This window comes from Grammomys surdaster, unplaced genomic scaffold (genome assembly GCF_004785775.1).
Source record: "Grammomys surdaster isolate TR1022 unplaced genomic scaffold, NIH_TR_1.0 198, whole genome shotgun sequence".
In the NCBI taxonomy this organism is placed as follows: domain Eukaryota; kingdom Metazoa; phylum Chordata; class Mammalia; order Rodentia; family Muridae; genus Grammomys; species Grammomys surdaster.
Window position 1 is genome coordinate 1764003 of NW_021604643.1, and position 13178 is coordinate 1777180.

The window sequence follows — 13178 nt, forward strand, 5'->3', positions numbered from 1 at the left end:
CCTCTGCCTCTGCCTCTGCCTCTGCCTCTGCCTCTGCCTCTGCCTCTACCTCCCTCACTGCCTCCCTCTCTGCCTCCCTCTCTGCCCCCTCTCTGCCCCCCCTCTCTGCCTCTCAGCCTCTTGGCCTCTTGGCTTTTGCCTCTCCAGTGCCTCTACAGTGCTTAGATTAAAGGCATGCATCATTACACACAGTTCCTCATAGATTTTTTTTCTTATTGACCAACATGAATGTATATGTTTCCTCTGTCAGCTTACTTGTCTTGTCTTTACTACTCCTTCATTTCCTTCTGATGTTTCTACAGCAAACACCGGAATTTAAATCTATGTAAGACAGGGATTCTTAACTCCTAGTCTCCACTTATCCCTTGGAATGCAAAGACTGTCTAAAATATAGAGATGTCCAATAAACAGAGGCTGATTACATAAATCGTATCGTAATACATCCTGCAAATTGGGCACAACTCAAACCACTGGGGTTTGAAATTGGGTCTGTCTATCATTTTACACATTCTAGGACAATCATGATCTGGTAGCAGTTTGGGGGATTAAAGAGATAGTCTTTACCTTTCTGATGTCGCTCTGATTTGTTCCTCAAAACTACAATTCAGACCTTCCGTCTTCTCATGGAAATATTTTTCCACACACTGTTCTTCAAAATCATGAAGCTTTTTCAAGTCATCCTTAGTGAGGTAGAGTTCTGTGGAAATAAGCATGACACATACAAAAGCCACTCTTGGAGGGCTGATATGGAGTGTGCTTTTTACCAACATGGATTGTGTCCCCAGTGGCTCATGTGTTGGAGCTTCATCTACAGGTGAGGGTGATTGGATTAATAGACTGGTCTAGCCACTGTAGTTCTCCATTCTCCCTCTCTCTCCTTCCTCACCCCATCTCCCCACTTCCGTCCACTATAGGAACCCATCCACCATGTTACGATGTAACTAGAAGGCCATCACCAGAGGCTGGCCAGAGGGAGACTACAGTCTTAGAATTCCAGACTCCAAATACAGTAGAACCCTGAATGACAGAGTTTCAGGCACCAATGTGCTCACTTAAAAATCTGCATTTTAAATTTGGTTTCCCAAAATCCTATCTTGGCCAGACACGGGAGCAATAACATAGGGGATCTAGATGTCTTTATATGATATATGTATCATATATGGTGAAATTGTGAGAAATCACTTTTTTTTTAATTAGAAAAGGGAGGCGGGCTGGAGTTACAGTTTAGTCTATAAATCACTTGCCATGGAAGCATGGGGACTGGAGCTTCATTTCCAGAACCCACATAAAACCATTTGACGTGATGGTGCTTCTTTTACTCCCAGCACCAGGGAAGCAGATGGTGATGAGCATCCCAGAGCATTGGAAGCTGATGAACTGCTCAGAGGCACCACAGAAGGTGGCTATGAAGTGTCCCAGTACTGCGACACTCAGTACAGTGTGGTTGCAGTTTAATACTATGTCTTTGTATCTCCTTACCTTTCTCTTGCCTGGAAGTGGTACTATTTATGTTCTATGATCATGATTCTGGTGAACTTCATGGTTCTAAATGATAAAATACATTCTTGTCTATGCTATCACTAAATACATGAGGCTAGGTACTTAATAAAAGAGGCTTACAGCTGACCTTGGCATAAGCAAGTTTTAACTCTAAATACATTTATAGGAGAATTTTGTATAGATTGCATTCCATGTTCTCATACCATATCTAACTTTTTCTGTGTGTATTTGTGTGTCTGTGTATTCATAGGGGAAATGAACATATAGGAGGACACGTGTGTGCACATGTAGGCACAGGGCAGAGGTAGATCGTCTGGTGGCATTTCTAAAATCCAGGTCTGTGAGAATATGGAACATGCCAGTAAGTCTGTGCTGAATGGCGAGTCCAAGGTATAAGCCTTTCTCTGCCTCCCCAGCGCTAGAGTTAAGAGACTACACCAGCACCCCAGCCACTGTATGTGGGTTCTGAGACTCAGACTCTGTTCCTCATGCTTGCACAGAAAGCACTTTACAGACTATCATTCTAGCAACTTTCTTCCTTTTTTAATTTTTTTTCAAGATTTATTTATTTTATGTGTATGAGTACACTGTAGCTGTCTTCAGACACACCAGAAGAGGGCATCAGATCTCATTACAGATGGTTGTGAGCCACCTTTGTGAGCCACCATTTGGTTGCTGGTAATTGAACTCAGGACCTCTGGAAGAGCGGGCGGTACTCTTAACCACTGAGCCATCTCTCCAGCCCCCATACCTTTTTTCTTAATTTGTCCCATATTTCTAGGCTAGATAATTAGTATTTGAGCGTTTTTGTTTCCATCACATTTTTCTGTCTTAAATCTGTGTTCTTGCACTCTGTTTTGATGAAGCATCTCACTCTGTAGCTCAGGCTGGCCTCAAACCCACAAATATCATTTCCTCCACCTCTCCATGTCTGAGATCATAGGTGTGTGTCACAATACCCAATGCCCAGCATGATCTTATAAGTTTGATTGTTTATTAATTGTTGTAAATCTTCAGAAGCAAAATTCCCCTATAAATGTATTTAGAGTTAAGACTTGCTTATTCAAAGATCCATTGTAAGCCTCTTTTGTAGGTGCTTAGCCTCGTGTATTTTATGATAGCAGTATGATATATGTAAATGGTGTTTTTCCCAGTTGTACTGAGAACAGTAAGCAGTAGCTTGTGTGAAGGACATCACAGCCTGTCACTCTGTGCTCCTAGAAAAGCAGTAATACAAACATCTAAGAATACTAGGTAATTCTTTCTTCCCCCCTTCTCTAAAAACATGGGGAATATAGTGAACAGGCAGAAGCCTTCTTTTCAGCATTTTAATACTGTGCAATGTTTTCCTGTGGTAACCGAACTTCTCTGTATTCATATACAGCTGAAGAACATCATTGTCTTTTGTACCCTGTTGACTGTTTTAGCTATTAAAAGAGCAATGAGTAATCTACAGGTGAAAATTGAGTTTACAGAGGGCAGAGTGTGCTGATGCCATCACAGCCAGTGTGAGGAAGTCTTACTTCACCAGCCTGCGCATGAACCGGCTAAGTCCTCCTTCCAAGAATGACCAGACAATGACCAGTCAGCACTGCACCCTTCCCTGAAGTAACTAACTCTTTAAAAAGGACACCTCGCCCTGTGGTTCCGAGGCCAGTGCAGGCCTTCATCAAACGCCAGCAGCATTCGTATTTATACATTGCCCTGGTTCTCAGCAAATGGAACCAGAAATCACATTTAAGTGTGTTTCTAATATGGGAAATATCAAGAGGGTGTGATGTTGCTAAGGGGACTAACTTGGAAAATTCTTTCATAAGTGTCTTCATGTAAGTCAAAAGAAAATTAAGTATTACTCCATAATTTACTAATGCAATATTTTCATTAATCTTCAATTAAACGAGCAACGAGAAATCAGTTTTAAATTAAAAATGTGTTTAGTTATAAAACTGTGCTCACAACTTAAAGCACACAATATTTTGTGATTTATACGTCGTGGAAGAACCCTTTAGACATTAGAAAAAAAAGATAATCTCCCACAGGCCCCATCTTTGATGTCCTATAAGCATGAAGGTTTTTGAGGGCCAGGATGTACACCAGCCACCAGCAGCGAATCTGCCCCCAAACTCCCAAGGGTGAGTCTAGCAACAAGTCCAGCTTGGAGTATGCAGTTCCTAAAAGTATCCACGAGGTGGCACTGCTGCCCCATCTGTTGTCAACTCAACCTTTAAAGAAATGGAAAGAAGCCGGGAGAATGTTTTAGAACTATGGGTGAACTTGCCTTGGTGCAAAAGCTTTGAGTCCGGCACTCACAGATGTGAAAGCAAAAGTATCGGCTCAGGACGCCACAACACCAAGTTCTCAGCACAGAGATTTATTTACCCAAGAAAGACAAAGAGCAGGGAATAGAGATATTCCCTGGAGATAGAGGAAGGAGAAGGAAACAGAAAAAAAGGAGGAAGGGTTTGTTTAATTACCCAAAATCCAAAGAAATGTAATTTTTTCTCAGCAGAAAAATGCTAAAATAATATTTCTTTGAATTGTGTTGGGTGATTTTTAAAATCTGCTAAGTGGCTGATTTGATTTTTTTTTAAAGTAATGAAATAAACTTTGGCTTGGGATTATATGGGTCTACATATACTTTGATCTTTGGTGCCATGTTTTTATGCAGAGATTCTTAGTGCTGACAATCAGAAAATCAAATATCTACAAAAACTGGAGATGCTCTGCATCCGTAAGTATCAAATATCCAGTCAAGATTAAGTTCTTTTTAAAACACACCAAGCACATCCATCTCATTGTTATGAAAATTATCTTTATCTTAAATATATGGATACCTGAGGATTTTTTAAAATTTTACTGTGTATAGATATTTTGCATGGTTGTATGACTGTGTACCACATGCATGCAGTACCCACTGAGGCTATAAGGGGGCATTAGATCCCTTAGAACTGGCATTACAGATGATTATGAGCGGCCATATGGGTGCTGGGAATCACGCTCTGGTCCTGTGTGAGCAACCAGTACTCTCATCTCTACACCCACCACCCCCAGGATTGTTTTTATATAAATGGCTATGTGATCTGTTATCAGCAAAAATTCATGTACCTCTATTATAGCCCTGTATACCTAGGGCCATACCTGGAAAAAAAAGAAAAGTAAGCATTCTAACTCAAATAAAACAAAATGAGAATGCACATTTCCATATGTCTGCACTTCACATTGATTTTCTGAAAATAAGAAACATCTTTTCTGTAACCTTGTCTGATCTTAGAAGGTTAAGAAACCAGAGCTGTGATTCTGATTGCTCCACTAGGCAAAGCTTGCTTCTCTGTTTCCCTGGATCTGAGACCTTTTGAATCACCTCTCTACACAGCAGGGCACTAAGTACAGGTCAAGTGACTCTACTCTCTAAGAGATAGTCAGAGGAGTTCCCAGGTCAGCAGAGAAAACCCAGGTTTTCTAGAAGGTCTAAAACCTTCACACTGTCTCTCCTGCTTCTCTCTTTCAATATACCATTTAACTATAAAAGTATTTTTTTTTATTCTCCTGAAGTAATTGTTGTCTCAGAGGTTTATCACCTCAGTCTGCTAACAGAGGCCTAGTCCTGGAAGCTTCCAGCCTCCTACAATCTTATCTAGGCCTAAAATGTTTTCAGACTCTGAAACTTGCTCCTGAATAAGCTCACTCTTTCTAGTTCTGAGCTCTGGCTGGCTGGTTCAACTCAGCTGTTGCAGCTCAAATGCCTCTCCAAGCTGACTGATTTCAATCTGGCGTTTTGCTCTGCTTGGCCTCAAGCTAACTTTGGCAGTATGTTCTAATCTTCTAGCTCCTTCTTATTCTCTGGCTTATTCTGTCTTCACCTGTGTCTAGCTTGTTCTCGCTGCAACCTGTCTCTCTACAACTGTCCTGGTAAAACTACCTCCTTGTCTCTCTGTCTCTATCTCTCTGTCTCTGCCTCTATCTATCTATCTATCTATCTATCTATCTATCTATCTATCTCTCTATCTCTCTCTCCACTGCTCTCTTACGTAGCTTCCCTTTCCTCTCTTCTCCTGAGAGTTGGACATCTCCTACTCTGTCAAATCTTTCTCTCTTTGTCTGCCACTCGATTAGACATCACTTTCAACCTGAGTGCTTCCTTCTAAAAACTAACTTTACCTTCACTGTTTGAGATTCAAGGTGTATACTAAGGACTGACCCACACCACAACTAGAAAGCAGGTATTTTCATTAAATAACACAGTCTTGGGGTTCACAGAGTAATCAAATATTCTGCAACATTTGACAGAGGCAAAAATAATCATGAGACCCCAGGCAAAGGTGAGGGCATTGCAGCCAGTGTGCTCCCAGATCCTTCATGCTGTGACCTCACTAGAATTACCAGCCTCCAATGCCCCCACCCTTTTTTCTCTTCCCTCTTTCATTCCCAGTGTCTGTCCTTTTTCTTCCTTCCGCTCCTCCAGAGAAACTTACTTAGTCCTACATCACCCTCTTCCTGGTCCTGTGGTGTTGGGCGACAGCACAGACCTCGGAGGAGCAGGCACATATGATTCAGCAGGATGAACGGTGGGGGCAGCCAGGGCTTCTGGTGGTAGGTCATGATATAGCGATAGCGGTTGTATTTCCAGAGCTTGTTCGAGATGGATTTTATATCTAAATAAATGTTGCTGTAGGTTAAAAAAAAGAGAAGGAGAGAACATTTTAATATGGGACCCTGAAATGTGACAGTTAGACTGTATCATCCAACTCTTCTGATTGATTAACAGATAATCATCAGCAGTTAGCCAATAACTATTATCCACTTAGGATTTTTATTCCATCAAATAAAATACAGTAACCACTTTTTACCAAAAAAGAAAAATATGTTCATTGGAACAATGAACAAAATGCAGACACTGAAAGCAGAGATTAGGAAAAAAATGGCAGTATTTTAGGCAGAAACCAGAAACTGCCCTGTTATGCTCAGTGCTGTCTATGGGGCACCATTGCTTCTCATATATGAAGCTCTTTTCCAGAGCATAACACATCCTTTGTGGTAAACAAGTCTGATATTCCTATGTGCTATTGACCTATAAAGATACCCCTCACATGCCAAAAGCAAGAACTGCTGGGATAATTCTAGCTAAAATATCTCAACAGAATCATATGAATGAAGAAGACATAGGAGAGAGGAATCGATTCTTCCTTAAATAAGTCAATACGCAGAGCTTCCAAAGGGAACTTGATAAATTATTCACATTAACTTTATAGTCAAAGTGGCCTCTATTGGTAGTCACTCTGGGTTTTCTCTTAAATTACGTCAGTATTAAAGGAAGCCAATAAACACAGACACTAAAGAATTGCAAATAGAAATTTGAGCAGATGGTGGAGTGTTTCAAAACATCATGTTGCCCTGAACTGTGTATATATTTAACACTGGTAGCAGGCCCAATGGAATACTACTCAGTTTTTTTTTTTTAAGTAAGTTTCTTCAGAGGGGAAAAGAAATGGAAGAACAGAATGTGAACAAAATTTAGCCAATAAAAATATTGACAAGCAAAACCTGACCAATGATAAGGAGGAGCCACAACTATCCTTGAAAGAACCAGGCCAGGATAAGCCAGAGAGAAGTGTGTCCCAGGCCCTGTGAAGTGGATGATTGACACATGGCTGGGTTAGAACCCAGATTCTCAGAGTGTGAAAACTAAGCTCAGAGTCTACATCACCTGAGTACTCAGGGCCATCCTTGAACTCTATCCCAGCATCACCAGGGCACATGAGGTCATGCACATTCTTGGACTCTATCTCAACATTCTTGAATGGGAAGCTACAAGGGGGGCAGGGTCATTAGTCTGCAGTTCTGCAAGCTCTCAAGGCTACTCTCAATTATGTGTCTTCAATTCACAGGCGACTTCAGTCTATCCACCAGCAGGTGGTGACATTCACAAAGTATTTCAAGGTCTTTAATGGTAAGAACTCTAGCTTCAGTGCCCCCCCAACCCCCGGTTAAGCAATCAGATCTGGGGTCACCATGCTTGTTTGTTTATCAAAGCGTTGGCCTCTGTATTGAATGTTGGGGAAGGAAGGGGAAGAGATAAGAGGGAAGGAATGAATGAGAGGGGAGGGGAGAGGAGGGGGGAGAGGGAGGGGGAGGGAGAGGGGAGGGGAGAGGGAGGAGACAGGGGAGGGGAGGAAAGAGGAGAGGAGAGGGGAGGAGAGGAGAGGAGAGGAGAGGAGAGGAGAGGAGGGAAAGGACTGTAGGCTGGACTTCCCAGAGAAGTTCCTGCTCTTGCCTATAGACTTTGGAAAGCCTGGAAATGGAACAAGTCTATATTGGGAAAGGGGAGTCCACGAGTTTGCCCTGGGAAGGTCACAGGATCAATAAGGCTGGAGTGTCAGTGAAGCAGACAGTATAAATAGGATTTCCCAGATATACAGAATCAGAACAAGAACAGGAAAAAGTACAGATAAAGGAAAAGGCCAAAGCTCTAGGCCTAAGGTCTTTTTAGTGTAAAATGGAGACATTGAACCAGAAAGGAAGAGAGGGAAGAAGAAGAAAACTATAAGAGAGAAGGAAGAAATCGGGACAGCAAAGGACACTTTGGAAAAGCACACAGCAAACCCTTAGTAGGCATCAACTCCAACCTTCCCATTCTGCAGAACTACAACTGTGCAGTAACAGCCCAAACCTCCTCTCATGTGTACACTTCCATGATGGCTTCTGCTGTTTTGTTTCCTATGAGTTTGATGTATTTCCTACAGATAGTTCCACATCTTTGCCTTAAAGCCACAGTACTCAAACATGGGACACTAGTAAGGACAAAGGGTCACATACCCAACGCACATGGAAATATACTCAATATAGCTCCTCCCCCGTTTTGGTAAATAAAATAATCGTATTTCATTAAAGTTACCTACTTGAAACAGGCAATCAGCAGGTTCACCATGATGATGTATTGCACAAAGAGGTAGACAGCTTGCAGGAATGGAGTCAGGAAAGAACCCGGAGGGCAAGAAGTCCCATTTGAACAAACTACAAAGAAAGAATTTAAGAGTGAGAGAAGATGCCAGGCAGTAGTGGCACACGACTTTAATCTCAGCACTTGAGAGGCAGAAGCAGGCGGATTTCTGAGTTCAAGGCCAGCCTGGTCTACAGAGTGAGTTCCAGGACAGCCAGGGCTACACAGAGAAACCCTGTCTCAAAAAAACAAAGAAGATAAGCCACAGCCCTGGGGCCCTCTGCAAGTATTTGAGCCCTTAATGTCACAGAATACCACAAACTTTACACATTGAAAGATTCTCTTGACTGCCTTCCGGATTTGCTTTTATTCTGGGATCTCCATGGGTTCTGATTCTGCATGAAGGCAAACCCCTATATGTACCATCTATTTCTGAAGCATAGACTTCTCCATACATCATCCAATATGGCTCGAATACGATATCACGAGCCAGGCGCCACGAAGGAGGCTCCTTTGGTGAGAGGATGGCTTTGCGTGCCACACCAAAGCTCAGCAGGACAATGGCCATGATGATTACAATGTAGAACATGTTTGCTGCCTGCAAAAAAACAGTACAGCACAACCAGAATTTACCAAAAATCAAGCCATAACGGTCATTATCACACTTACAGATAACTAGTCTAGTCAGTGACTCAAATGCCTCAATCTAAAACACCTGAGTTCTCTCTGGTTCATTTCTTTTCTCTACACGGTATGTGCTTTGGGTTAGTGACATCCATAGGGTTATATGATATGCAGAAAGTATAACTAGAGACTCCTAATATAAGCAGCGATCAAATGTTACCTGCTTTTGACTGACTAGCACCCAATATTGATCAGTGAAATCCAATATTTAATTAGAAAAACTTTAAGAGGTTATGGTATATTCAAATTGTTCCCAGAATTCCCTCATAGCATCATGTGGTGTCTTGGGAATTGATTATGCCAGTTTCCTCCTAAATTTCAAAATACAGCTATTCAACCCACTTGTTCACTCCGGCAGACCCGGAAGTCACCAACGTTTTCACTTTCTCCACATTTCTTGTCTTATTAAGTATTGACTACAAGATCCAAGGAGCCAGTGGGCTTTTGCCCAAAGTGTCTTTTGAATGACAACAGTGACCTTGTCTGAGCTGTTAAACTCATCTGGACGTCATCACTCTTCTTGCTGCCAAAGGAGACCTTGGAAGGGGCTAAGATGCATGGGTATGCCAGACAAAGGGGAAATTCTGCATCCTGGAGTCAGCACTTAGAAGACCCATCAAACCTAGCTTCTGGGAGAGGGGACCTTGTGCCTAATCATTGATTAGGCTAGCTGTCTCACCTCTAATAAATGTGACATTTCCCAAATCAGAGGATGCATGTGTGGTCTAAGAGAAAAATAAGAAGAGAGAAGAAAATCTGAGGGCTGGCCTGGGGATCAGCAGTAGAGTGATTGCCTGTCATGCATGAGGTCCTAGGTTCAGATCCCAGTCCTGCCAGAAGGAGAAGGAGAGAAAGCAGAAGCAGAAGGTAGTGGGGGTGTAGGCAGGGGGAAGGTGGAGCTGGAAGCAGTACCAGCAAGATCCTTCTTGAGATTCTTCTGGTCCCTCTCCCTCGTTCTTTTTCTCTGTACTACACCCGATCCTCCAGAACAATACCTTTCTTTGTATTCTAGAACTAAATGCCAAGATAATCTTGATGTTGCACTTCTAGACAGTAGATCTTTGTGTAGTTTCAAAATTCCAGATGGCAAAAGCTGGCACAATGTTCAGCATGCTCAGAGTATAGACTAGAGCCAGGCCACCCACTGTGGGAGCGTGGATCCCCGACATATGCTCATGAGTGATTCTACTTAACTTCTGTTTCTTTGTATGTATAAAGTAGATACTATTTAATTCATAAAGTTGCTACAAATAATATATGAGTTAATACATCCAAAATATCTAGTACACTGTGTGGTGCATAGTTACCACTACTTAAGAGTAAGAGGAAGTAATTTAAAACAAAGCACTTTCAGAGAATAGAATCTTGGTGGTTGTCTTATACAAATAAAAAACAATGTGACTTAATCCCACTTGGCAAGTCCTGACAAAAGGCTAAACTAAGTGTTCCTATTAACTACCCGAGCTCATATTTATATATAAGTTTATGGTATATAAAATGAGTCTCTGTGCTTCTAGAAACAATTACAAATTTTAACTAGTGGACTAGGGAGATGGCTCCGTGTTAACATGCTTACTGCACCTGAGATTAAATTCCCAAAAAGCATGTGAAAGGCAGGTGAGGAATGGGGAAGCAGACGGTTCCTGGGAGCTCACTAGCCAGCCAGTCTAGATAAAAGTGAGCTTTGAGTTCAATCAGAGTCCTCTGTTTCAAAACACAAGGTAGAAAGCTACGGTGATCTGAATGAGAATAGCCAGAACAGGCTCATATATTTTAATGTTAGTCCTCAGTTGGTGGAACTGTTTTGGAAGGATTGGTCTGTGTGCCTTTGTGGGAGGAGGTGTGTCACTTGGGGTGGGCGTTAAAGGTTCAAAAGTCATACCATTCCCAGCTAGCTCTCTGTCTGCCTAGTGCTCCCCACTACTGCTCCAGTGCCATCCTTGCCTACCTGTTGCCATGCTCCCCACCAAGATGGTCAGACTCTAATCCTCTGGAACCATAAGCCCCCAAATTCTTCCTTTCATGCCTTGGTCATGGTGTCTCTTCATAGCAATAGAAAAATAACTAAGACAAGAGGGATAGTGGAAGACACCCAGTGTTGATTTCTGCCCTCTACATAAACAAACACAGGTGAAGGTACCCATAAACAAACATGCACACACCTTCATATATCACAACAGAGAAGGTTAAAGTATGGAATATGCACCATGGTGGTGGAACTATTGAAAAGAGGACACTTGTGTATAAAGTGAGACTGTACGCACCATTTTTGCTATCATGGTCACATATGGGCCTGCATGTTGATTCACAGCAAAGAAGTCCATGAGCCGAGAAAACCAAAATATGATGTCTATGCAGTAGATGAGCCTCCCTGCAGTATGCAAAGGTTGATGACCCCACCGTAGGCCAAAGCCAATGGCAAACAGGCCGATAGCCACAGTTTCCATGAGGTTCCAGTACTCGCTGAGCCACATCTTCACCTTCTGGGTAAACTTGCTTGGTTCTGAAATGCAGATCTGACCGGAGAAAGAGAGAAAGATTTCAAGAAGGTGACATGGCTGAGGATGCAATAAAGTGACAGAGCACTTGCCTCCAACACACAGGGCCCCCTGGGCTCAGTTCCTAAAATCACGGCCAGAGGGGAATGCCATCAATAGCTTTTAAAAAATTCATTAACCTGTCATTTAAATAGTAAGCCATCTCCTGCCAAATTTTACATACCAAGATGATCTGAGATCTGAGAATCATCTAACCCTTGCTAGTTAGTTAAATAATCATATATATATATCCTATTAATTAAAATTAATGGAAAATTAACCTTAATATCTAGCATTACTACTGTTAACCTTAGCCAACACTTGAGAGACTAGAAATGACAAAGAAAAAGAATTTTTTCCTAGTTTTCATGGATTCTATGTAAGGGCAGAGCAACCGCAGGGCCTTTCAGAAGTCAGTACAGCATTGCCTCTGCCTAACTATGACTCTGCTTCATGAGCTGAGGGCAGAGGATACTGACAAGAAACCAAGCTGTCCTATAATCTAGTTCTACAGATGCTTCTCAGTAAACTTTTGGCAAACCACTAAAACGTAATGTTGAAACTCACTAGTGTAAGAAACTTCCCTTGCAATATTATAGCAGTAAGCTTGTTTTCCCCAAAACATAAAAATCATGGTAGAATTCAGATTGTATTTTTCTTCTATAAACTTCATTAGCAAACAATGCAATATAATCTCTAAGAAGACACTTACCATAGAATGCTGGCCAAAATGCCACTGGAACAAGACAAATGTAGAGGCATTCGGAGACAAGCACACGTAGCTAGGGCAGTCAAGGTCATAGGTATTTGGGATTATATTTACAACTGCATTAAGTGACCAGTGGCAAAGTAGAAATGAAAACGCTTAGTTTTGTTTCTTAGACTCCTTCTCCCAGAAGGAAACTCAGCATCCATTTTCAAAGGTGCTTACCAGAAGCTTCCGAATGCTGTGAATGTATTTTGTACCTTTAGCCATTCACATGTCACTTATGGAATAAAACTGACAATAGATAGGTAAGGCTGGGTGATTAAAAAATCCATACCACGACTGTTCACACACAATCTGTGCTGCACGTCTGTTACCCATGGGCAATCGCAATCATTGTGTGTGCTTCATTGAGTGTGCTTCAGAGATTCCAGTGCTAATGTTTTAACTGCCTTGTTGTTGAATTGTGGGGCTCTGCTTTGTGTTTAGATTGTATATTCTCACTGGTCTGCTGTTCCCTGATGGGTGTTCTGTGTCTGAGGAAGTGGAGTGACCCTTTGTGAGAAAGACATTGCCTTTGCAGCACATGAAGCATTCCCACTCTTCATTCTTGATGGGATAGGTAATATCATTTTAGCATATTTGGTTTCTAAATCACTGCTTACTTTATTTATAATCTCTAAAAACAAATTTTATTTCAATTACTTCTTACTGAGGAAGTCTTTCCAGCTAGAAAGCTGCTCGTACATTCTCTGATCATGAAGCACTTGAATTTGAAGATACAGGAAGCCTTGTTTTCTCTGTGTGGTTCAGT

At 41.8% G+C, this 13178-nt stretch overlaps 1 protein-coding gene across 1 annotated transcript in view; it reads right to left on the reverse strand.

Annotated features, from left to right (window-relative positions):
• Trpm6 (transient receptor potential cation channel subfamily M member 6) overlaps window positions 1-13178 on the reverse strand; it is a 135873-nt gene that overhangs the window by 50369 nt on the left and 72326 nt on the right. The window contains exons 21-25 of the mRNA XM_028770157.1: window positions 11386-11637; window positions 8861-9035; window positions 8397-8511; window positions 5973-6166; window positions 565-697 (exon numbers count right to left, since the gene is read on the reverse strand). Of these exons, the coding sequence (XP_028625990.1) occupies window positions 565-697; window positions 5973-6166; window positions 8397-8511; window positions 8861-9035; window positions 11386-11637 (869 nt within the window). The remainder of the gene's footprint in view (window positions 1-564; window positions 698-5972; window positions 6167-8396; window positions 8512-8860; window positions 9036-11385; window positions 11638-13178) is intronic.